A 25,924-nucleotide genomic window follows, 5' to 3' on the forward strand; every position below is an offset into this window, starting at 1 on the left:
GAAAGTTTGTAGTAAGAAAGTTTGCATTTGCTCCAACTGGCCTTATATAACTGATAGCACTTCCAGGCTGTTGCTATTTGGGGATTAGTGCTGGGCCGGCCTCAATTCCCCCCACCCCACCGAAGTGATGCTCATCGGCCTGTTGGTCCCACACTCTGGGGAATCCCTATTCCCAGGCCTGCCTGCCACTGGCCAATCCACAGGCAGGCATGCAGTCCTCCCCAGCCAACCTCTGGATTGGTGACATGGCCATGGCCAGGCCGCAATGCCGCCTGACCGTTTATGATAAGGTATAGGAATCTGAGGCCTTGATGGAATCTAGGCACATATTAAAAAAACATTGTGAAAATGCTTTGTTGAAAAATATATATTGAATTTGCCATAGCTGACCATCACCAGCTAGTGTCACATTTGTATAATGCACTTTAAAAGGTAAAGGGACCTCCTGACCATTAAGTCCAGTCATGACCGACTCTGGGGTTGCGGCGCTCATCTTGTTTTATTGGCCAAGGGAGCCGGCGTACAGCTTCCGGGTCATGTGGCCAGCATGACTAAGCCGCTTCTAGAGAACCAGAGCAGCGCATGGAAATGCCGTTTACCTTCCCGCCGGAGCGGTACCTATTTATCTACTTGCACTTTGACGTGCTTTCGAACTGCTAGGTTGGCAGGAGCAGGGACCGAGCAATGGGAGCTCAGTCCGTCGCGGGGATTCGAACCGCCGACCTTCTGATCGGCAAGTCCTAGGCTCTGTGATTTAACCCACAGTGCCACCCGCGTCCCATAATGCACTTTACACTTAAAACATTCTTGTGTATTTCTAGTGAGCAGAGTCCTCTCTTAATTTTCAAGTTCAGGCGGGTTGAGGGAGATGACTCAAAATGTAGCTGAGAGAAAGAAATAACAGAATTCCCTAAGGGCATATAATGGGCCACGTGTTCTATTTAATAGATTTTCTAATGATCTGCAAAAAGGGTGGGAAAGGGAAGGAGGATGGTGATTAAGTGAAATTTCCAGGTAATGCAAAAACACACACACACAAAAACCCAACAGCTGGGATGCCAGCCAGGCATTACAGGCGGCAGGAGAGAGCGAAGCACACTTTATGAAAGGGAACTGAGAAATAATATTATTATTATTTTTATAAAAAATTTTATTGGTTTTACAAATTTTTTTAAAGACAAACAAACACCTAAAAAGACATACAAACACGTATAATTTCATAACATTTTTTCATAAACCTCTTTTCCGGGACTCCCCCATACCCCCCCTTTCTGCATCCCAATGTCCATAATTTTTTAGCAACTTCTAAATATTCCTTTCCAACCTCTGTCATCTTAATCTTTTCTATAATCTGGTCTTATATCACTGTATCCCTTTTTTCTGAAAACCTCAACATTCTAGCATTCATCAAGTTTATAATAGTCCTTAAGATAGCTTTTAAATTTTCTCCATTCTTCTTCCGCCGTCTCTTTCCCCTGATCACGGATTCTGCCAGTCATTTCAGCCAATGTCATGTAATCCATCACCTTCATCTGCCATTCTTCCAGAGTGGGTAGATCTTGTGTCTTCCAATACTTTGCGATGAGTATTCTTGTATTGAAGGGGACAGTTGTGGTGGGTAGGACAGGAAGTACAGTTGCCTCATCCTGTTTCCATTGGAAATATCGCATTATTTACATGCTCTGGTTGTGGTTCACTACATTGGATGTGCTGTAGTTCAGTGGGAGAGCATCTGCTTTACAGGCCAGAGGATCCCAGGTTCAGTCCCCAGCATTTCCAGGTAGGGCTAGAACAGACTCCCTGTTTGAAACTCAACAGAGCTGCTGCCAGTCAGTGTATGCAATATTCAGTTAGATGAACCCAGTGCTCTAAGGCAGCTACCTTTTCTCCTGTGGATCAGGACTTTAGGCTGGGGACAATCCCAGACCCACCAAGTGTCCCTGTTTTCCAGAGACAGTCCTGGATTTACAAAAGCCGTCCCGGTTTCTGATTTGATCCAGGAATGTCCCGCTTTTCCTTAGGATGTCCGTATTTTCATTGGACAAATGTTGGAGGGTATGGAGTTATGCGACCCCCGAGCCAAGGAGATAAATAACTATATAATCTTTAGAAGGCATCTGAAGGCAGCCCTGTTTAAACGTTTAATGTTTTATTATGCTTTTATATATGTTGGAAGCTGCTTAGAGTGGCTGGGGCGACCCAGTCATATGGGCGGGGTTTTTTTTTATTATTTTTAAATATTTTATTTTATTTTAAAAACAGGACCCCTATTTTCATCGGAGAAATGTTGGAGAGTATGCAATCTCAGCCCTGCTAGGGGTGGGTGTGCAATGAAATATTGGCATGTTTAAGGGGGGGGTGTGTTCAATATAGGAGAGGGTGAGTCAGATCTGATGAACAGCATATATTTAAATTGCTACTACAACACCTTAACAATCCGGGGAATTGTCCTTTGTTAAAGTGGTGTAATAGTGCTGAAAATGGATAGTGTGAATGTGACCTTTGTGTCAACAGGGAATTGAGCAGGAAGAGAAGGGTCTTCTTATGTGCTATAGATTTTTTAGGGCTGATTTCCTGAAACCTTTGCAGGCGCTATAGGAAGTCCTGGTGGGCACCAACGCCTGCTCCAAGTCCTGAAATGTCTCTGCGTCTCTGGGTACGCGCTATTCCATTAAAGAACATTCAAAGCACATTCCCTCCCTCCCAAAAGAATCCTTGGCACTGTATTTTGTTAAAAGGTTGCCATGAATTGTGTGGAGTAAAGGACAGAATTATTTGAGAGAAATTATGTGCTTCACATGTGCTTTAAAGGCACAGGTTGCACGCACAACCTGTGCTTGGGTGCTATGAGAGGAACAAGAGCCCTGTATAATTTAAAATAGAAACCAGCAACTGCAAAGGAGGGAAGGAAGACGACTGGAACCCGGGAAGGATCTGTTGTTCTCTGTTGCCATGGCGCTGAATGGCTCTCTTGTGTGGCGTTCGCCATATTGTAAAGGACCTGTTCTTTTTCTTGTTGGAGAAGAAGAGGCAGTCTTTTCAAGTCCTATTCTACCCCACAGGGGTGGAGGTGAGAGAGGCGAAGACGCTTTCCCAGCAATAAGAATATTTAAGCTTGAAAGGGCCCAGAGCGTCTAAAGAGCTTTTAAAAAAACTACCCAAACACCTTTGTACTTAGGCTGAGGGAAACTGAGCTACGAAACTCCTTGCCGCAAGGAAAATGCCACGGCAAAGAATTTAATAATTTCCAAAGATAAGTTTAGTGTCAGTAAAAAAAAAAGAAGTGAGTAAACTGCCTGCAGATTCTGCCAAACTCTGCCTCCATCTGTCGCCATTTTGTGACTGGCTTTGGCCCACAACGTCATTTTGTGATTGGTCCTGGGCCTCATAAATCTAAAATGTGAGAACCCCTCTCCGTTGGGTTTATGAAGACTTTGCCCACTCCTCCCTTTTTGGTGGATTTACTCAGGAGGAATTGCCCATAAGCAACCCAATCCTGTCCATGTTGCATGTGGGGTCTCTCAGGAGGAATAGCCAATTGGTTATTATGCCACACTCCCAAAGGCAGCCATTTTGTGTTATGCTACATAGAGAGAGCAACCATTTTGGGACTGGTACCCACGGCATTTTCTCAGAATGTGCACTGGCCCAAAAAGGTGGCTAGGCAAACCATGTCAAATTGAGGGGACCACAGAAGTAAAATGTTTGGTAGAAAGGGAATGAAGGCCTATGGCAGAACCCACTGGAAATGCTCATGGGTCATAACGGAAGGTCCTCATCTCTCTCTTTTTTTCTCTCTCCCCCCCCCCCCAAGAGGCTTCCTAATGGATAGAAGCAGCAGGAAAGTGAAGAAGCCTTCTACAGGCACAACAGAGCAGGTAATTGGAACTGGTGGGGTTAGGCATTGATTCCTTTTTTTGTCTTCCCCTTAAAAAGAACTTGATTTGAGCATTGTATTCAGGTTATTCCTAAGCTTCTTGAAGAAAAATCTTCTATTGAAAATAGGCCATATTTCAAAAAGTAAAATTCCCGGCACCCCCAAAGTTCTGAAATTATTGAGCTTTTTTTAATTTTTTAACCAAAGTTGTTTGGGTGTTGTTGTTTTTTTGTAAACTACCAAAAACAAAGAGAGAGGACACATTTTTCAACTTAAACTTCAACTCTTTCTTTCTTTCTTTCTTTCTTTCTTTCTTTCTCCCCCCCCCCCAGGGGGAAGGTGGCAGTGGCATAGCTTCCCCCCAAAAAACAAAAAAAATCAGCAACACCCCCCAGCATCCCCCCCCCCCCGCTTTGGAAGGGTGGGACTGAGGAGGTAAGTTCCTATAGACCTGCAAAAAAAACCCCAAAACAAAAAAAAGATTCAAAAATTGGAGAAGTGCAAATTCTGAAGGATGGCTGTGTTTCAGTTTGTGTATTGTTTCAAAAAGTGCAGATTAGGAAGGTTTGCCTTGAAATGTGAACTGAAATGAATTTCACCCCCTAACTGACATTACAGGCTGGTACAGAGAAGCTAGCAGAAGAGGAGAAGGCCCTCAGGAAAGAAGCGGATAATGTACTGCAGGGCGAATTGGCGAAGCTCTTAGCTGAGAAGCAGGAGGAGGCAGAAAGGGGGAGTCCAGCCTTTCAAGATGAAGTACAGAAAGGCAAGGCGACAGAGAAGTCCAAGGAAAGGAAGGGAGGCCTAGCATTGCAGAATGAAGTAGAGAAAGCTCAGACAAAGTCCAAGGCTGATACGGAGCGTGAATCACCTCAGCGTGAAGTAGGAAAAGCCTCGGCAAAGAGAAGGTCCAAGGTGGAAAGTGAGCCTTCCTCATCATGGGATGAAGCAGGGAAAGGCAGGATGAGGGAGATGTCCAAGCAGGGAACGGAAGAAGAGAACACCCAGGAGGAAACTGAGGAAACTGAGACCCAGGAAAGCAGGGACAGTGAATCACCGCAGGCTGAAGCAGAGGAATCTTCAGAGAAGGTCAGATGGAAACTAGGCTCTTTATCAAGCAAAGAGGAGGAGATGGAGAAGGAGGGGTAAGAGAACCCTCCCCAAAAAGCACCAGCTTGCCTCAACCTGTCCCACATGTAGAGATTAGCATCGCCGCATAGTGCATGCACACACACACACCTGCCCCCTGCCTGCAGTGCTGGGAGTCTCAGATATTTTCTGCCTCCTACACTGAAAAATCAAAGTGATGCTTGGCTTGGAATAAATTTCAAAATAATAATGGCCCTACTCCCAAATGAGAATGGAAGCAAAGCAACGACGGGCTTAGCACTAGCAAACAGGCAAGTTCCCGGAGTAAAGATTGCGACCATTTCACCCACCCCCACCCCCAGTGCTACAGTTGCCACACTTCCCGGGGCTCACTCATGGTTTGGCTCAGCGTTGCATCTGAGGCCAGTTGGGGTCATCGTTTTTCTCCCCCAAACTAACAAACCACAAGTGAGATGCCATAGAACAAACCTTGGTCCCAGCTTGTGATTTGTCTGGCTCAAGACAAACCACAGGCTTGGATACAACACTTAGCCAAACCATGAAGTAGGGCATGTCCACACTTCTGCTTATCCCTTGCCTAGAAAGCCCAAGTGCACTCTCTAGGCACAGGTCCGAGTGGCTTTGCCTTTGCTCTTCCACTTTCCCTTGTTTAGTGCTAGACTGAAACAAACAGGAAACCCCATTGCTGTTTGTTCCGATTCAGAGCTAGAGATCAGGTTTCCCTGGGGGGAAGTCAGAGGGCAAACGGAGGTGTATGTAAGCTTTAGCCTTGGGTAGCCTGTGCAGCAGGCAGCAGGACCGGAGAGGAATGTACCAACTAACTAAAGTCTATTGACTTGAAGGCGTCTACTTGATGGGAGACAACTCTGTACTTTCTGATTTTATCTATCGATTTATGGTTTGTATGCGGAGAGTGCCTTTCCTTCAAGTAACTCCAAGCTCCAAGCAATTGTGGGTGGGTGGAGAAAGCAAGCCAATAATTTGGGGCACTTTTCCTTGTGACCACATGCTGCCCTGCATTGTCACCAGCAAACACTGGATGTACCCCAATTTCCTGGAAAGGTATGTGCCATTGCATATGACTGGTGCTAAGTGTTTTGCAATACACAGTTGATCCCCCACTCCCTTCCTGGCTCTAACAGTGTTTTATACTGAGTCAAACCATTGGTCTGTCTAGTCTATACTGACTGGCAAGGGCTTTCAAAGGTCTTAGGCTTTCCCAGTGTGGTAAGAATTCACTTCTATACCACCTTGTTCATTACGCAGGTGAGGTAAGGTAAAGGTAAAGGGACCCCTGACCATTAGGCCCAGTCGTGGCCCACTCTGGGGTTGTGGCGCTCATCTCACTTTATTGGCCGAGGGAGCTGGCGTACAGCTTCTGGGTCATGTGGCCAGCATGACTAAGCCGCTTCTGGCGAACCAGAGCAGCGCACGGAAACGCCGTTTACCTTCCCGCCAGAGCGGTACCTATTTATCTACTTGCACTTTGACGTGCTTTCGAACTGCTAGGTTGGCAGGAGCAGGGACCGAGCAATGGGAGCTCACCCCGTCGTGGGGATTCGAACCGCCAGCCTTCTGATCGGCAAGCCCTAGGCTCTGTGGTTTAACCCACAGCGCCACCCGCTTGCCTTCCTAGGGGAGGTACCACCTTTTAAATAAACCATGGAACCAAGGGAACTAATTCAAGTCCATCATCCACGAGGGACCCAGTGTTTATTTCTATTGCAATAGGACAGAGCCGGTTAAAAAGGTCTGTCCCAAGGCACATCAGAACAAAACCTTATATAGTAGTTCAAACACAGCAAGCAAAGAATCATAAAACATCTAAACATTCTCAAACCTATGTCAGGAAGGGCTACAGGTCATGAAAAGCAAAACACATATGGCTCCATTCCATCAGCTTCACCCCCTAATTAGCTTGTGATGACCAGAAATGCCTAGGTCATTTGACCATTTTAGGTTTGGGACGTCACACGTTACCCTGGCAACCTAGCTCATGATCCGTCTCTATTGACATTCCTCCTTCTATCTTTCAGGAAACTTCAAGGATTTTTGATTAACACGTGGTAGACTTAGAATAACATCCTGGGGGACCTTGTGTTTGTGCCACTCTCAGGGCTCACAGGGCTAGATAAGATTTCTTGCTTAGGACCGAAAGAGCATAGGGTTGTGAAATGCAGGCCTACAAAACCGTCGCACAGAAAGCAAACCTTTTCTTTCATGAATTCTAACTAAAAGCAAAATACTGCAACATTATTAAAATAAAAAATATACACCTTGAATTCCTAATTCTTATATTACCAGTACAGTGGTACCTTGGTTGTCAAGTTTAATCTGTTCCAGGAGTCCCTTCGACTCCTGGAATCATTTGAAAACCAAGGAGCTTCCTGCACTCAATCAGAAGCCGAGTCAGACATTTGGCTTCCAAAAAATGTTCGCAAACCAGAACATTCCTGGGTTTGCAGTGTTCTGGAGCCGATTTGTTTGGGTGCCAAGCCGTTCGACAAATACTGCATTACCTGGAAGTGGCAACACCGAATGGCTGGGGAACCCCTGGCAGATGGATGGGTTGTTGTTGTTGTTATTAAACCTGGGATCCTTTGCATGCAAAACAGATGCTTTTGCTGCTGATCTGCGGCACTGCCCTTCAAATGCAGTTCTTAAGTTCTAGGAAGCTACCTGTTACTGTGTCAGACCACTGGGTTCATCTAGCTCAGTATTGTCTTGAGCAGGCATGGCCAAACTTGGCCCTCCAGAAGTTTTTGGGACTACAATTCCCATCATCCCTGACCACTGGTCCTGTTAGCTAGGGATGATGGGAGTTGTAGTCCCAAAACAGCTGGAGGGCCAAGTTTGGCCATGCCTGGTCTAGAGTGACTGACGGTGGCTCTCCAGAGTTTCAGGCAGCAAGCCTTTCCCAACCCTACCTGGAGATTCATTAGGGATTGAAACTGGGACCTTTTGCATGCAAAGTGGGTGACTTTCCACTGGCCTCCTTCCACACACAACCTAAGTACTTTCTATTACCTGAACTCTGCTTCTTTTCTCTCCCCCCACTTTTTTGCTGCTCTTTCAGACCATCTAGTGCTGGAAGCTTGTGGGCTAAACACAAAGAGGTAAGAAAGCTGGGCAAGAAGTGGAGTTCCCCATCACCTCTGGTTCTCATAAGAGGCTGGGTTGAGAGTGCACATTGGGTGTGCTTTTAAAACTTTTTAAACTTCAATTTACAGAAAATAAGAGAGATCGGAGAGAAACCGCTGGAGGAAATTGGACCACCTGGTTACTTTGCTAAGTAAGACCCCCCCCACACACACCAAGCCCTGTGCAATGACTAACTCACCTGATTGACATAGGAGAGAATACTTCAAGAGCTTTTCTAGTTTCCAGGTGGGGTGCATTCACATCCCAGCAAATCGAGGTTGTGCAATTGGAAGCTCTTGTGTGACAAATCTTGTTCCCCCAAAGACGGGACTTATTAAAATAAGAGAAGTGCACTGGCATGTGTGGAATAACAGTTGCTTTGTGGCAATGTCTAACCTTTGCACAAACAAATGGGAAAGAATGCTCATTAAATAGACAGCATTGTCTAATCTCCGGGCAAACAATCTAGGATAAATGCCCAATAAACAGGCTGTCTGGAAGCTCCCAGAGTGTAGGAACATAGACATGTAGGAAACTGTATTCTGCTGAGTCAGATAATTGCTCCATCTAGGCAGTGGCATAGCGTGGGTTGCCAGCACCTGGAGCGAGGCAAGTACTGCACGCCCTAAAAAGCAACAGTGGCAGTGGCTTCAGACACTCAACAGCCCCAGAGGCAGCTCCTGGGTTTGCCACATGCCTCCATCCAGGGGCCATCCAAGGCCAAGCTTCTGAAAGCTCAGAGGAGGGCCCGAGCCTCACCCTTCGCCTTGCCCAGGAAACCCAAGAGTTCTCCGGACAAGGGGAAGGGCTACTACTCCCTCTGATTTGGAATTAAAAACTCCCTCCAGCAGCGTTTGCAGGAAGGTGGCCATTGGGTGCTCAGTCATGGATCCTGCCCATTGGGGACTGGTAGGGTGGAATACAGGGGGCCCAGCAGGTGGCAGCGCCAGGGCCAATGGCAGGTGGAGCCAACTAATTCTAGTTTTGTCTCCATCCTCATCCTCCCTGCTAAATTTCACAAGGGCAACTGAAGCTAAGGAAGAGGAGGCTGGTGGCATTGCCACCTAGAGTGGTTGTAAGTGAGGAGGCAGGCCGGTGGGGGCTGGCTGTTGGTAGACTGAGGTTGGTGGGGCAATGCCCCATTTGCCCTAATGGACTGTCCTCCACTACCCCTGCTTCTGACCATGGAGACACAGACATGCCCAAATTAAAATTCCATGTGGTCATCACTCAACAAACAGTTCCCTTCCTGCGTCCATCGGGCAGGGTCAGAGCAAACTAATCCTGGCCCACAGTCTCGCCCTCTCTCCAGTTAGCATCCATGTTTCCTGAAACAGCCTTAAAAGCCAAACCATTAGCAGTGCCAGGGGAAGCAGACCAGTTTCCACAGCTACAGGCTTTTAGCCAGTCAGCACTAATACAATTTTGGGGATAACTCCCCTGCCACCAGGGATTATCATATCAGGAACCTACCACTTATGGAGTTCATTAATGCTTTTTACACAAGCACACACACACACAATTCCAAGGTAGTTGAAACAATCTCAAGATGGGTTGGGCTGAATGATTCAGGACAGACAAAATAAAGCACTTCTTCCCACAGTGCATAGTTATATAGAATTCTCTCCCCCGACAGGCAGCGGTGGCCACCAATTTGGATGGGTTTAAAAGGGGATTAGGCAAATTCATGGAGAGTAAAGCTATCAAGGGCTACCAGCCACAATGGCTATGTTCTGCCTCCAGAGCCAGGCAGCTTGAGGTGGCTACCTCAGGCAGCAGAAGCCCCCAGGTGGCAGCCCCACCAGGCATACTGCCCCTAACAGTGATGGCCCAACCTGACTAGTCCCCACTTTTCCCCAAGCAACAAGGTGTGACTTTAACCTGAGCCGTCTCTTTTTCTTCAAGGTTAACTCAGAGAATCATGCGGGATCTTCCTACTTTCCAGAAGAAATTGGTAGGTCTGTGCATTCAAATCTTGATTGGTTCCATCACTGTTGAATGTTAAGCTAAAGCACCTTTAAATGTCAGGGAGTGATGCCAGGGGCTGACCTGGAGGCTCTGCCAATCTCCTTAAGACACAAGTGGGGAACTCCTTTTTCAGTGTTCCCTTCTAAGCAATTTTTTGTGGAGCTACATGCCACAGGTGAGCATGGCTAGAGGCCAAAGTGGGTGGAGCAAAGAAAGCTCCTTTGTACAGTAGGCTAGTCTCTACCTACACACTCTCACCCCCCTCTCTGTCCTCCCTCCAGGCAAGCAGGAGGTATTAGTTCAAGGAGACATCCTATCTAGGCAAAAACTCTCCAACGTTGTCCAAACCTGGATCATAATTTGAGGGTTTACTTACTACCCCCACCATCCCTAAGCTTCCTGGATGCTTTCAGAACCTCAGGGTGCTGCTTCTTAAAAAAAACAAAAACAAAATACCTGGTGAGCATCTGTCTCTGTTGAGATCAAAAGCTCCTCTCTCATTTATAGGCTCAGTATTGTTTATTTACATATATACACACACACACACACACACACACACACACATCTCACCTTTATCTTCCAAGGCTCTCAAGGTGGTGTACATGGTTCTCCTCCTCCCCATTTCATCCTCACAACAACCTTGTGAGCTAGGTTAGACTAAAAGATGGTGAGTGTCCCCCAAGGTTACCCAGTTAGCTTCATGGCAGAGTGGGGATTTGAACCCTGCTCTTCCATGTCCTATGCCAACACTCTAACCATTATGCCACACTGGCTCTCAGTAACTAACTGCTCTGTTTAATGGCAGGGTTCCTGTTATCCTGTTTCTTTCATAGGTTCAAAGAACCTCCCTAATACTTCTCCCTGCCATGGAGGGGAATGCTGCTCTACATAATCCCCCATCCCTTTGCATTTAACCTCTTGGTCTTTTATTCTGGGACGTTTGACTGTGCATCAGTGAACTGTGCTTCTGGATGGTAGTGACCCCACCATTTCCCCTTCATATGTTGTCCCCCCCCCCCAGCAATCCATGAACAGCAAATGAGAAATAAACCAAGGTAGTGGGGAGAGGCATGTTGAGGCAAACCATAGTTTATTGTCATGTGCAGACAAGGCCCAATGTGCTCTGAGTTTCTGGGGTGTGGGGAGCAAAGGTCATAGTGGAGCTCAATACTGGACTTATAAGGGACAAGCTGTAGTGGGATGGGCAGGTTTGAGAAGAGGACCACTCATATGGCTCTGTGCTGCATTTACTGGGGTTGAGGGAGCAGACAAGCTGTAGTGAGGGGTTGGGCTGTCAGAGAACTCAAATGAAAAGAGAAACTGGGGCGGGGAGGATCGCCAATGTTTGCTTGTATTCACTGTCATAGTTTTCAGTTCACCACCACCAATATGCATTGGGAAAGGTGTGGAATAATGTAATTCATTACTTGAAATTTTGCCATAGCAGAGAGTGAGCCAAATTGTGTGGGTTTTGTCACTGAGGGGTGGGGTGGAGCTAACTCTTGATAGAGTGTCCCTTCTAATCTATAAATGTTATTGCAGAAAGCTTCAGATGTGCCAGAAAAGTATAAGAGAAAGAATATGCATCCAAGGTATGAAACAGGGATAATCATGGGCTGGTACAACCACTTTCAAATCTGGTGGGGCGGGAGGGGTGCCAAAAGCATTAGGGGAGAACAAAGCCTCCCTGTGGTATCTCCCAATCAGCATGAAAGGGGAGCTTCCTTAGTTACTGGGAAGCAGCCTTGTCACTTTTTGTGCTGATTGGCGCCAATCAGAGTGAAAGGAGAGTCAGCCACTGAGGATTGGCTCCACTGGAGAAGGTGGCGTGGGAAGGACACTGGGGAAGAATCGTTCTATATAGGCTCCAAATCTAAGCATTTAGGAAGACTGAAATCCCAAGGCGCTTTAGTTTCCAGAGAATGGTGTGCAAGTTCTGTTACGTACCATGAAAAGGAAACACAACTTAAGTCAACTTAATTCACTCCAAAAGAAGATACTGGAGCACAACCATTGCCTGTATGTGTGCCCAGAAAATAGTAGAACTAGCTTAAAGACAACACATGAATCATTGCACTATATCCCTATTTGTTCTCTCTGGGACATGAGCCTTGGCAGTGTGTATGGAGGTCCTGGACTACCCAGACAACAAGACCTCTCTCTTGGCCACACTGATATTTTCCAAAGCAAAGCAAATCAATACATTTGGCACCATCTTGGCTGCAGGAGTTGCTGGAAGGAGGCATCCAAACCCCTATGGAACTCCACTCTCCATCTAGGAGAAGGACCCCTATGTATTATTATTGTATGATTATAAGATTGCTGTATAATCTTAGAAGGTTGTATCATTTTAGAAGGGGACGTGACTGTGACTATCATGTAGGGGGCCCTGAACTTTTGAAATTGCTACAACTCTACTGGCCACAATAGAGATGGAAGCTCTTGGGCAACAGGACAGATTTTTGACCTGGACTTACTTTCTTTCTTAAAGGGTAGCTAAACTGCTCAGCTCCGAGCTGCCCACCACCCAGGTAGGCATCTCAATTTATCTTTGTTCTGCACTCTCATCCATGAACCATGGGATCCCTTGACATGCTGTAAAGCAAAGGAGGCCCTGCCCCACCAACTTCTCAGCCAGTCCCCACCTGCCTGCCTGCCTTCCTCCTTAGAACCTGACCGTGGGAGGTGGCTCCATCAGTCAGCTTCTTCCTTCCTAGTCTCAGCGTTGCCCCTTGTATAACCCATCAGGGAGGAGGAAGATGGGGTCAAAGCTAGAATTAGTTAGCTCAGTCAGTGCCTGCCATTGGCTCTGGTGTTATCTACTGATGCATTGTGCCCTGCCAGTCACAATATGCACCAGACACCTCTGCCTTTTCATTTAAAAATCAAGAAGGCAAGCCAGGTGAAGGACTAACAACAACAACAACAACAACAACAACATTATTACTTGCTGTTGACCATCAGTTTCCAAGGCAAGTTAAAACAATTTAAAATCCAGAATTAAAAACTCTGAAAACAAATAACAGTCAACGTGGTTAATCCGAAGCTTTTCGTTTTGTTATTTTTCTCTTTACATACCTTTTCATATATTTTTTGTACCCCCATTTCATGAAACTGCAATATAAATCAAGTTTCTTTTGTTATTCTTACTGGATATGATCCCTGAAGATTGTGGGTTTTCTTACATTTGCCCAGTGATTGTTCTTTGTTTTTCTTTGCCTTCTTCCCCATCCTTATTATGATACAATTTCTGACTTGGTTATGAAAATTATTGTTATTATGCCATTGATTTTATGTTTAGGGTTTTTAAAAAATCAGTAAAAATATACTGCACACACAATAATGACAGTTGCAGGAGTGTGTGTGTGTGTGGGGGGGGTCCTGAAAACACAGGTGTCAAAAGCAAGAGCTAGGTTTATCTTCACCACTCGGCTGCCATTTGCTCTGGTCTAGCAAGGGTATTCCTTATGGACACATGGTGACTTAGTGGTACAGTGGGGTTGCAAGCTGGAGGTTGCAAAAGATACAATATAGAGAGATTTGGGAGACAGGAAGTGGGTGGGGGGTGCATGTGTGTGTGTGATTTAGAATTCGTATCCTGCTCCTTCCATGCTGCGTAGGACTTTCAGACCCTCAAGCAATCTCATCATACACCAGGAAAACCATGGAACAAAAACCTGCAGAAGGAAAGCAGCATTAAAAAAATAAAAATAAAATAAAATCAGAAGCCAATATTATCCAAAGTTAACTGCAGATAAATCAGTTCCTAAAAAGCATTCCCCGCCCCCCCCCATAAAAAGCATGTCCAGAAAAGATTATCCCTAAATGTGCTTTGGAAAGTAATGTACTATATCTCATGGAGCTGAGAGTTCCACAGCCTAGGTGCCCCTGAAGAGAAAGTATATATCTCTGCATTTCCCTGCCTTCCACCTTTTCAGGAGCAGAGGCTCAGAGAGCAAGGCCACCCTAATTACCAGACAGTGTGTGGACAGACTCATGGGAAGGCAGATAGTCCTTCAAGGATTCAGATCCCAAACAGTTGAAGGCTTTAGTGAACGTTCACAGAGTTGGGTACTGGCTTCAGCTGATCATGCTCTGCTGACCTCCTATCTGGACTACTGTAAATGCACTCTGTGCAGGGCTGCCCTTGGAGACTATATGAAGGCTGCAGCTAGTGTAGGGTGCCGCTGTTAGATAGGCAAGTGGGGCAGCTCCGTGGGACCATTTTGTCACCAGCCCCGAAAATGATGCATTGGCTGCCAGTGAACTATGGGGCCCAATTAAAAATATTAGTACTAGCAAAAGAGAGTGCCTTTCCCAATATCATCCACCTTGAGCCCTATGACCAGAAGGGATACCCTGGTGGTGCTGCCTCACTGCTGAGTGCTGCCCAGCGGGCATTGGCCCATGATAGGGCCTTTTCAGTGATGGTTCCCCATTTGTGGATGCCCTCCCCTCTCTTTAGTAACTTTTGGGAGGAATTATGAAACATTCCTGGTTGCCCAGGCATTTGAAAGTTTCTGTTCCTGGCAACCTTGAAAGTATTACCTGTGAGCGTGTGTGATTGTTTGTAGACTCTTTGGGAGGAAGTGCAGGATATAAATTTAATTTGATGATGATGATGATGATGATGATGCAGGGAGCAGTTTCTGGGGTGGAGCATAGTGTGCCTTCTAATGTATCCCTGTTATTGCAGCAAATGAAAATGAAGCATCAGCTGTCCCTGAAAGATTCAAGGTACAAAAGCAGAAATGCTCTGGAACACTGTGGGTACTTTCAAATCCATGGCAATGTGCAGAAATGTTGGCAAGAACCAAGGGCAGGGGTAGGGAGCTTGTGGCCCTTCCATATGTGTTCAGTATAAGCAGAGTCATCCCACCCATGAGGTGGACTGAAGAAACCCATCTCAGGTGGTGGAAGTAAAAGAGGTGGTGTTCTGCCTGCCCCATCACTTCTGCCACCAAGAAGGAAGCGTTCTGCTACATGGTGCTGCTGATCATCTTCCAAAACCATGGTGAGAAGCCAAACGACAATGCTTTGAGGAGCGCCCAGGCCCCTGCCAAGTTCAGCAAGTGCTGGGGCATTCCTGAGTGCCATGTTGCCAATCAGTTCCCTGCCCCAGAACAGGGGTGGAGAAGCCAAGCGGCAATATTTTGAGGAAGCGCCCCATCTCCCAGTGAGTTTGGTGCACGGTGGCAGTGGAATTGCTGGGGGGGGGGCAGAAGGGAAGGACAGTGGCATAGCGTGGATTGCCAGAGCCCGGAGCCCTTCTGCAAATGGCCTTTGCAACATAATTCAGTTAAAAGGTGACTTAGTATCCAGATGTGCCTATTTACAGTGGTTATTTTCACTTAGCCCTATTTCTCGGTGAATCCACCAATTTCTTAGTGAAATTACACTTTTACCAGTAAAACTTGCACTGAACTAGTACAGAGAGCAATAAAGCAGCCATGTCTGACCCCTAGTCAGCCTCAAGTCTCCTCCAGTCACAAAGCAGCACATTATTCACGAGACTCCCCTTTGTGAAACTGCTATAACAAGTATTGATAACTCTCCAAGCAGACTTGTCAAAAGAGCAGATATCTATACATTTATCTGTGAAAATGGATGCTGGAGTCAAGGTATTCACAATTTCAAAAGAATGGCCAGGAAAAGGCAATCAGTGAACATTATGAGGTATCTTGACAGACAGGAGACAAGCCATCCTCTCAAATTTCTGTTGTAGACCACCTCTTTCCCAGTGTGCTTTCTCTTGGAAAATAGGATGTTTCTCTGAACAGGACCTTCTCTCTGTTTTAAAGGTTAACTCAGATCCTGAGCCAGGATTTATCTGAAGATGAGGTAGGCCACTTATTCTTGTTTATCTTTCATCCCTGAATGGTGGGTTGCCCAGCATATTTGGATTGCTGGCCGGGGTGGGGTTGGGGGTGGGGGGAGGCACTTTGAAGGTCAATAGTTGTAATTTTCCAAGGTGCTTACCTGGACCCTCCATCTCTTTAAGATGTGTTGGGTGGCAGACAGGGAGAAAGTGTGTAAGGGAATATGCCTGGATAGCTTAGTTAGAGTGTGGTTGCAGGTTCGATCCCCATATGGGACAGCTGCATATTTCTGCATTGTAGGAGGTTGGACTTGATGATCCTCAGGGTTCCTTCCAACTCTTTGATTCCATGGTATCAGGTCTTTGCTTCTTCTTTTTTGCCCAAATTATCCATTGGTTGGGATAGAGATGAGTGATGCAGTTGGCTAATATTAGACTCTGTGCTTTTATGGTCTTATGAGCCCCATGTTGGCTAAACTGTGGCCCTCCAGATATCATTGGACACTCAATTCCCATCAGCTCCTGCCAGCCTGGCCAGTTGTCAGGGAAGATGGGAGTTGTAGTCCAGCAAAACCTGGAGGGCACCAGGTTCATCACCTCTGCTTTATATTGTGCGTGTATTGCTTCATTCACTTCAAAATACGATAAGCCAGCCCTTTGGAGGGGAGACCCCTCCTGCTCTCAAAGTCTTGCCTTGATTAAATTCCTTTTTTTTTTTTTTGCTGGAGAGTCACCCTCTAATTTATAAATGTCACTGCAGGAAGAGAAGGATGAGTCAAAGAAAACGGACCTCCATTCTTCAAGGTATGAATCCAAGTGAGGGTGACCTTGGAATGCTGCACCTACTTTCAAATTTGTGGCAGAGGTGCGCCAGCCAGTGTTGCCAAAAAGCACAGGGCGCAGGGAGGGCGAACTCCTCAAGTGTCAAGGACTGGCTGGATGAGGAAGAGTGGTGGGAGCTGCCTGCCTTAGAACCCCCCCCCCCCCCCGGGAGAACACAGAAGATAGCAACTTAGATCCTGGATCATGGTGGTGGGACACTGGGGAGCAATCTGGGGAAGGGACGAGCTGGGAGGTGCTAGAAGCAGATGGTTTGAGCAATTGTGGGGGGTGTAGAGGCTGAGAGTCGCAGTTATGAGCGCAGACTCAGACAGAGAGGAGTCCTGAGATACACAAATTTAATGAATAAATAATAATGAAAGATAATTCCCTTTGTAGGCACAACAAAATAATATCCTTTACACTGAGTTAGAGACCACAAGTATTTATTGTGTCCCTTGCCCCTGGGCAGAAAATATTTATTGCCCCTGGAGATGAGAGAGCTGTGTACAAACTCACCTCTCACAATATGGTGGCCTTTCTGGAAGGAGTAAGAGCCACTCCAGGGGTGGCATGGAGCTGGTACCTCTTGAAGAGAGGAACAGGGAGGCTCTTCTGTCCTCCTCCTATCTATCTCTCCCCAGTCACAATGCAACGCCTCCTCAAATTTGCCACCCCAAACAACTACCCCATTGGCCCACACTGTTGGTCCATCTAGTGCAATATTGCCTACAATTGCCTCTCCAGGGTTTCAGGTGGGGGTTTCTTCCAGTCCTACCTGGAGATGCTGGAGAATGAACCTGGGATCTTCTGCATGCTGAGCAAGTGCTCTAGCACCACAACATTGACCAAAGGTGGCTTTGCCTCCCCTCTCCCCATAATCTATGAACCTTCTCCTACAGCCTGTCAACTCTAACCCTGGATCTATCTTTCTCCTCCTCATCATTTCCTGCAGTAGCAAGACAGTGCCCTTTGAGACCTCTCCTGAGGGAAAAAGGAAGGTAGGGAGTGCAGAGAACTGTAAGCTTTTGGTATTCAAGAGGACTGTCCACCTGCTGCTTGGACCCAGCCTCCAGAGAGTGTGACACTAGGCATTTCCTGTGGCCACCAAGCCCATGAAAATCGTGCTGGTAGGATGGTTATGTGTGGCCCTTCTAGGCAAGCCTGGTGTAGCATGTAAACAGAAGAAAAGACTGGATCAGACCAAAGGCACATCTAGGCTGGCATCCTTGAGGGCTTTTGCCGGCCTTGAATGGGTCCTTGTATGGCAGGAACATAGGAAACTGTCTTCTACCAAGTCGAAATACTGGTTCGCCTAGCTCTGGGTTTCCCAAACTTTGGTCTCCAGCTGGACTACGATTCCCATCATCCCTGACCACTGGTCCTGCTAGCTAGGGGTGATGGGAGCTGTAATCCAAAAACAGCTGGAGCCCCAAGTTTGGGGACCCCTGCTACAGGGCCGTCTTAAACATATCCGGCGCCGTGGTTCAAAGATCCCTCTGCCCCCCCCTTTCCAGAGTTGTCGACCTTTCCCCAAGCCTCTGCAGGGATCGCTCTCCTCCTGCGGAGGCTTGGGAAGGAAGCTGCACGCCTGCCAACCATATGGTTGACAGGGCATAGCTAGCGGGCATGCAGGGAAAGGGGAGGCCTCCTGCAAAGCCGCACAGCTCCCCCACTCGCTGGAGTGCCCCTGAGAAGCCAGCACCCTGGTGCAACGTGTCAGTAAGCCCAATAGGAAAGACTGCTCTGCCCTGCTATAGACCGAGCCAGTTGCATAGGAGGTGAAGGACAGGGATCAATAGTGGTCCCTCTGCATATATTTGAGCATGCTAAGTTTTAATGCAAGCCATGTGGCATCCACTGCTGCCTCTTCCTAACTTGAGGAGGTGGCAGTGAACACAGCAGGCACGGGTTGAGGCAATTGCAACATATAATTCAATACAGTATACTGAACCATTTTCAAAGCCCTTTAGAGACAGCTGATGGGGACAGATGATCATCAGCACATGATGCCAGTGCTCAAAAGCTTGCCACATTGAAGCTTGGGACCTGCCTCGCTCTTCAAAGGAAAGAGACGGGGGCAGGTAGTTTGTTGGCTCAACATCTATCTCAGCTCACAATTCACCTGCTGTCATGGGCGTAGTCAGGATTTACGGTATGTTGCCAGGGTGGGCCACCTGTCATCATCTTCTGTCTGCCTAGCAGATTTAGAATGAAATGTCTCAGTAACAGTTGTTTTAAATTACCGGTACTTTCTTTTGGCCCCAAGTGCTCAGGAAAATGTCAAAATCTTTCTACAATTTCTACTTTTAGTTAAGTCTTTTTTTATTTATTTACTTGATGGGGAGCCAGTTGCCCCTCTGGCTATGCCCGTGCCTGCTGTACCTTTAACCCCCGCCTTGCCTATGTATCGTTCAAATTTCTGTGTTAAATAATTTGGCAGAAGCAGAAACTTGAGTCAGAGTACTTCATCTAGAAGTGAGGGTAGGGCAGCGGCCTTATTAGGCCAGCCACCCCTCACCCCGCAATGTGGGGCTAATCATACTGACCTGTCTTCTATGGTTCTTGGAAATATCACACTGGAGGTAAGACCTGTGAAGTGTTTTGAACATTATGAGTGAACTAGTGCAAATGCTAAATGTTGTTGTAGCTGTCTTTTTGATGTTGGTCTGCCTTGACCTGGATTAGGGTAGCCATATTTCAAAAACTGAAAATTCAGACACAGAAGTTGTTGAGCTATTGCTGTTGTTGAGCTATTGAGTTGTTGCAAAATCTCCAGAAAACTTGACATTTTCCAGCTATTTTTAAGGATATTTGCCAAAAAAACAAGACTTCCAACATGGATTGCCATATGCCCATGTTTTCCTGGACATTTTATCAATTTTTGAAAATTCTGCTTGAATCCTATGTCCAGGGAAACCTGGATGTATGGCAGCCCTACCTATATAGTGATTTTTAGTTAACAGATTTCTTTACCTCCTCTCCTTGCTCCTAAACTCTTAAACTCCTGCCCAACAGGCTGAAGCAGCTGCAAAGGATGGCACAGAGAAGGGTGGATCCTTGCCTTCAACTGTAGGTGAGGTTGTATCACCGGAGTGGGAGAAGGACCAGGGGCGGAGGAAGGGGGTGCGGTAGAGGCAGGCTGTCCCAGGTGTCAGCACTGAGGGGGGTGACAAAATGCTGGGCGACACTCACTGCGGGGCCTGCAATGTGCCCGAGCCATGCGTCTCTCCTGGGAATGACATGGTGGCTTGGTCACCTGCAGGCTCCACTCTGCCCCAAATGGTCCACCCACCGCCTCCCCCTCAGCCGTAGAGTGGCTGAGTGGGAGGAGGCAGGCAGACTCCTTGGAGGCCCCACAGAGCGTCCTGCCCCAGCTTGCCCCGCCCCACAGGCAGCTGGCCCTGCCCCTGGCACAAGGCACATGTGCCACCCCAGGTGCCCGATCTGCTTGCTCTGCCGCTGAGAAGGGCCCCTAGATAAGTGAATGGGCCTGCCCCTGCCCCTCCCAGACTTCTCCTGAAAATCTACCAGTGCTTTAGGGCACATTCATCCTGGACTTGAAACAATAGATGAACCCAAATTCAGCCATCCTTCTGCATTCTGAATTTTGACATGCAGATCCCCGTCAAATAATGTGTTCAATTATTTAATTTTATTTATTTAAGGTATTTATATCCTGCCTTTCTCCCAAGTTGGGATTCAGCATCTTAACACTTTATACAAATTAATGAAAACAAACGATTTAAAAACATTAGTTGAAATACAACAAAGCACATTTAGAACCAGCAAATAAAAGATAGATTGCCCTGGCAGCAATATTCTTCCTCCTCCTCCTCCTTCTTCTTCTTCCCCATCAATTATTATATTTATACCCCACTATGGGTGGCTTACAGCAACCTAGTGATTAGCATTGTCTGCATCTTAGTTTTCAAAAGCTTGTCTGAACAGGAAGGTCTTAGCCTGCTGGTGAAAGATAACAAGGAGAGAATCAGTCTAGCTGCTCTTGGGCAGAAATCCCACAATCTGGGAGCAGCCACAGAAAAGGCTCCCTTTCTTGTCACCAGCAACCATGCCCCTGATTTTGATGGATTTGAGAAAAATGCATATCTAGGGTCATGTGTGCATTTATATGCCACTTTTCTTCTGAGGAGCACAAAGCGGCATAAATGGTTATTTTCCTCCCCATTTCATTATCATAGCAATCCTGTGAAGTAGATTAGGCTGAGAGACTGTGGCTGGCCCCAAGATCACCCAGTGAGTTTCATGGCCGAGTATGTCCTATTATGGAAATTTGAAGTTTGTGTGGGAATTGTGTATATTAGGAGACATCCACACTAAAAACACTGGTGAATTTTCAGGATGAAAAACACAAAAACTAGCTGGTGAACTGATGAGGAGAATGTGGAGAACTCAGCTTAAGACTGGAATAATGAGAAACCAAAATGGACATGTTTGCCCGTCCTTACCCTATGTTCAGCTTCTTATGCCTTGTTTCCTCACTTCACACAGGAAGCTCTGTCTGGAACATGGGGCAAAAAATAAGCCACTGGAAGATGGCCCACCAACATGGGTATCACGTGGGCCAGCTTACTCAGGTGTGTGTAGATGCAGCTAAGACAATGGAGCAATGGGTTCCTCTAGAGCAGGGGTCTGCAACCCGCGGCTCCGGAGCCGCATGTGGCTCTTTTACACCTTTGCCGCGGCTCCGGGGCGGATACTAGCGAGGGGAGGAGGCGCATTGTGCGCCCCGACACTCTCCACTGTTGCGGGCGCTGTACTGGCTGTGACGTCGCATGGGGGCGGTGCGTGCGTTAGTCACGCACCGTCCCGACGTCACCTTCCCGCCCGCCCGCTACATTGTAAGGGGCATGTACGCTGGTCACTGCATTGAAAGGGGGCATGTACGCTGGTCACTGTTTTGAAGGGGAGTGAAGAACACACACAAAAAGGTAACTTGTTAATTTAATGTTTATTTCTATGAGGAGGAGTAATTCTGAGGGGTCAAACAAAGAAATAATAAAAAAATGACAAAAAAGTTATTTTTATAATGACGAGTTTTGCGGCTCCCAGTTTTTTCTTCTTCAGAAATGGGTCCAAGTGGCTCTTTTTGTCTTAAAGGTTGCAGACCCCTGCTCTAGAGGGAAGGGGAAAAAGATGGACTGTGCTCTTAAACAGACAACCCTTGTTAACAGAGGCCGCTCACTGGTGGCAGATTCGATATTTAACGCCATTGGGGAAGGCCACAGTTGGGTTTTCTTCCTCAGGCGGCAAAATCTGTCATCCAGATTCAAGGTGGGGAGGAGGGATGGGGGAGAAATTTGATTTCATTTAAATACAAATCTATCCAATTTGCTGTTTCTGAGAACAATATACAAACTGAAGCACGGATCTCCTTCAAAGCTTGCGCTTACCTGAATTTTTGCAGTGCAATTCTCCAACCAGTGTTTGCAAAAAATGCTTCTATTAGGGGAAAGTCAGCGTACAAACAAATGTATTCATGAAAAGGACATACAAGAATGCATTAGATAGAGGGAAATTGTTTGTAAAAACGTGTGCATTAGTCCAAACTGCATATAGAAATGTGTTTATTGGAAGAATTTCATACTAAAATGCTGGTGAGTTGTCATTCATATATATATATATATATATATGCAAACAAGCCCCTGAAGATTGCTGCAAAATGTGGCGAACTGGATTTAAGATTGGAAAAAATGAGAAACAGAGAGAACTGAAATAGAGAAATCCTTCCATCGCTAGGTGGGGGAAGGAGAATGGTTGCTCTCTGGATTTGATGTAGCTGAGATATTGTGAGTGTGGTGGGATTGACAAAGAGAACCTATATCTAATGTAGGGATTGGAATCTCTGGGTATTGATGCATGGCTTTGAAAAGGGGGAAAGCTGCCAATCCGTAACTGACTGGTCCTTTTCCTTTCATCCTAGGATAAAATTTACAAGCAAAGGCTAGTGAAACATGAGCGGGACACCAAAATATCTGTAAGCCTCTTTCAACAATTCGACCTTTCAGTTGTATTGCAAGGAACACCGTGACCTGTGATAACACCACTTCACTTTTGGGTGGTGTTATTTATTGATGAGAAGTATAGGCCTCAAAACACTTTGAATGTTTCCCTTAGAGCAGAGCTGGGGAACCTCAGGCCCAGGGCCAAAAGTGGCCCTCCAGGCCTTTCCATCAAGCCCTCAGCATTCTCCACAGTCTGTGTTGCACTCTGTTAAGAGTACTGTCGCCTGTCTGAAACAATGCCTTCTTGCTTGCCTGGACGGTAAACAGAGAGGTGTGTATGGGTTTTTGGGAACCTCTGGCTTTTTGTTTAAGGGGGATGTAAACAACGGGTGGCGCTGTGGGTTAAACCACAGAGCCTAGGACTTGCCGATCAGAAGGTCGGCGGTTCTAATCCCCGCAACAGGGTGAGCTCCCATTGCTCGGTCCCTGCTCCTGCCAACCTAGCAGTTCGAAAGTATGTCAAAGTACAAGTAGATAAATAGGTACCGCTCCAGCGGGAAGGTAAAGAACGTTTCCGTGCGCTGCTCTGGTTCGCCAGAAGTCATGCTGGCCACATGACCCAGAAGCTGTACGCCGGCTCCCTCAGCCAATAAAGCGAAATGAGCGCCACAACCCCAGAGTCGGTCACAACTGGACCTAATGGTCAGGGGTCCCTTTACCTTTAAACAACAACAAAGAAGTTTGCTGTACACAAATAAATGTTGCATCCAGTGCCCCACCCACATTTTGCCTCCTGCTGCATCCACTTCTGCATTTCACTAGCCTACTGTGTACAAAGGTAAAAGTTACATATGCCACTGGCCCCACCCACCAGTACCATGTGGCCCCTGTAAGGTGTTGCACACATGGTAATGTGGATCTTGGGTTGAAAAGGCTTCCCTGCCTCTTCCCTGGAGGCTGACCCACAGGTACCTTTGCTCTGTGCTTTCTAGGCACAGCTCCATGTTTTCCAGATCTGCATCCAAGTGGCCTTTTTTGTCCCAGCACTTTGTCTGGGAAAACCTGCACGTTACTGCTGAATCAGAGCAAATGGCAATCTGCTTCAAATTTGACTGCCGTTTGCTCTGATCCAGCAGCAAAATGTGGATTTTCCCGGGGGAAGCACCAGGACCAACCCCCCCGCAACCCCCCAACCCCTGGCATTCAGACATGCAAAGCCCAGACCTGTGCCTAGAAACACAACACCAAAGGAAGTCTGGATGAGCCCTCTGTTTAATGTTCCTTTTGGACTTTGGACTTGTATTTTTTTTTACAATTATAAGTCGCTTCAAGACCCTTTACAAAGCTGGAGATGAATAAATGCAATATTCAATTATGATACATAATCATTTAATTACCATAATTATAAAACCATTGTTATTATTAAAATGTTCAAAATGTTTAGATTTTTTTTAAATCACAAGGGGTGGGGGGAAATGGTTGAATTTAAAAAGTAAGCAGAATATCACCTTGAAGTGATGGTAGCGGTGGTCGAGGGGTTCTGTGTGTACTTTAAATGTATCTCCCTAATCCCTTGCTCACTTCCCCATTCCACAGATGCCCATGCCACTGCAGGAAGTGATGGAGGAAGAAGTGTTTGACATCTTAGTGGAAACCCTGTTTGGTGAGGAGAAGGCTTGTGTACTGCAAGTCTAGCCTGCTTTTGTGATCACAAGGACATATATCCCTCTTGAAGTCAAGCCTCCACTTATACATTGTCCCCCTACCCCAAAGTGGGAGGACTTCTGTAAAATGTGTTCATACTAATATACAGTGGTACCTCGGGTTAAGTACTTAATTCATCCCGGAGGTCCGTACTTAACCTGAAACTGTTCTTAACCTGAAGCACCACTTTAGCTAATGGGGCCTCCCGCTGCTGCCGCGCCACCGGAGCACGATTTCTGTTCTCATCCTGAAGCAAAGTTCTTAACCTGAAGCACTATTTCTGGGTTAGCGGAGTCTGTAACCTGAAGCGTATGTAACCTGAAGCGTATGCAACCTGGGGTACCACTGTATACGTATAGATACAAAATTCAGAAATGATCATTGTAATTTACACCCCATCTGCACCATACGTTTGAAGCAGCAGCATGCCACGTTAATCAGTCAAGGCTCCCCCCAAAGAATCCTGGGAACTTCAGTTTGTTGAGGCTGCTAAGAGTTGTTAGGAGACCTCAATTCTGCTCAGATAGCTGGAATGCCTAGGGTTCCTTGGGAAAGGGGATTTGCTCTCAGAATTGTAGCTGTATGAGGGGAATTATAGATGTTAGATTACATGGGGACAAGATGGAGCCCTGCAGGACACCAGAGGAAAGCATTCATGGCATCAAGCACTGGCCCTGCCTCCCATAATAGCTTTCTGGAAACAACCCTGGAAGTAGGAGCAGAACCACCGATTGGCCACTGTGAGAATAGGATGTGGGACTAGAATTTAGGGTTGCCATATTTTGAAGATAAAGAATAGGACACTATTATACTATGGCGGCTATTCAAAGCAAATGAATGCAATTTGTCTCGAATTTTGCCCCTGAAAAAGAGGACGTGTCCTGGGAAAAAGAGGACGCATGGTGGGCCACTGACCTGATTCGGCAGCAATGCTCTTTTTATATTCTCATGATCATGGAGGGTGAGGTTCCTACAGAGGTGCGGGCTTCTCATATGTTGCTTAACACCAGCTGCTGGGAATCGTTACAGGTGAGCAGAGTTTCTGCTGCCCTCAGGTCCAAATTGCAGGCTTCTCGCAATGCTAGAATGGATGATCCTTTGGCCTGATCAAGGAGGCTCATCTCATGAGAGGCAGGGCAAGGTCCCAGAGACTCAGGTCACTTATGCACCCTGCCATATTGTGATGGTAGAAACTGCGGAAATGTGTGGCATGTAAAAGTAACCTCTTCCCCCTCTACCACCCCTCCTCAGACTACCACAAAAAATTAGGATCAGAGCACCCTCTCACCATCCAGATGGAGCAGCAGGTGGAACACCTTCACCTCCAGTTGCAGGGAAGAAGAGTTCATTGAGTGAAGACGCTGTGCAAACGACACCCCTCCTACCCTTTGCCCACCAGTACCTTGAAACCACCTTGAGAACAAGTAAATGTGTATGTGTTTTCATCCCGCCCCATCCTGTGGTTTTTCCCCGCCGCCCTGTGGGCTGGGGCAGCAAAGGAGGGCACAGGACCAGCGTGTG

The 25,924-nt window shown here is 46.7% G+C and overlaps 1 protein-coding gene and 1 long non-coding RNA gene across 2 annotated transcripts; both read left to right on the top strand.

Annotated features, from left to right (window-relative positions):
* Nucleotides 1-2,753: 2,753 nt before the first annotated feature.
* LOC308575029 lies at nt 2,754-5,122 on the top strand. Its single transcript, XR_014002674.1, has 3 exons — nt 2,754-3,070; nt 3,815-3,878; nt 4,496-5,122. It is a non-coding gene; the product is annotated as an uncharacterized lncRNA (long non-coding RNA).
* Nucleotides 5,123-8,002: 2,880 nt separating this feature from the next.
* On the top strand, nt 8,003-25,848 carry CATSPERZ (catsper channel auxiliary subunit zeta). Its single transcript, XM_081173406.1, has 14 exons — nt 8,003-8,103; nt 8,218-8,279; nt 10,034-10,082; nt 11,639-11,688; nt 12,588-12,627; nt 14,793-14,833; nt 15,898-15,937; nt 16,675-16,718; nt 17,689-17,734; nt 19,752-19,809; nt 21,246-21,331; nt 22,678-22,731; nt 24,296-24,362; nt 25,655-25,848. The coding sequence occupies exons 3-14, from the start codon at nt 10,050-10,052 to the stop codon at nt 25,753-25,755; spliced, it is 660 nt and encodes a 219-aa protein (XP_081029532.1). The 5' UTR covers nt 8,003-8,103; nt 8,218-8,279; nt 10,034-10,049; the 3' UTR covers nt 25,756-25,848.
* The last annotated feature ends 76 nt before the right edge of the window (nt 25,849-25,924 follow it).

Source organism: Podarcis bocagei (assembly GCF_964188305.1).
Source record: "Podarcis bocagei genome assembly, chromosome: 16".
Classification (NCBI taxonomy): Eukaryota; Metazoa; Chordata; class Lepidosauria; order Squamata; family Lacertidae; genus Podarcis; species Podarcis bocagei.

What these genes read in the sequence shown, in the direction of transcription:
- CATSPERZ (XM_081173406.1), top strand. Translation starts at nt 10,050, where the DNA reads ATGCGGGATCTTCCTACTTTCCAGAAGAAATTG. An exon ending in AGAAAGAATATGCATCCAAG is followed by an intron (nt 11,689 to 12,587) that starts GTATGAAACAGG and finishes TCTTTCTTAAAG; the next exon opens with GGTAGCTAAACTGCTCAGCT. An exon ending in ACGTGGGCCAGCTTACTCAG is followed by an intron (nt 21,332 to 22,677) that starts GTGTGTGTAGAT and finishes CTTTCATCCTAG; the next exon opens with GATAAAATTTACAAGCAAAG.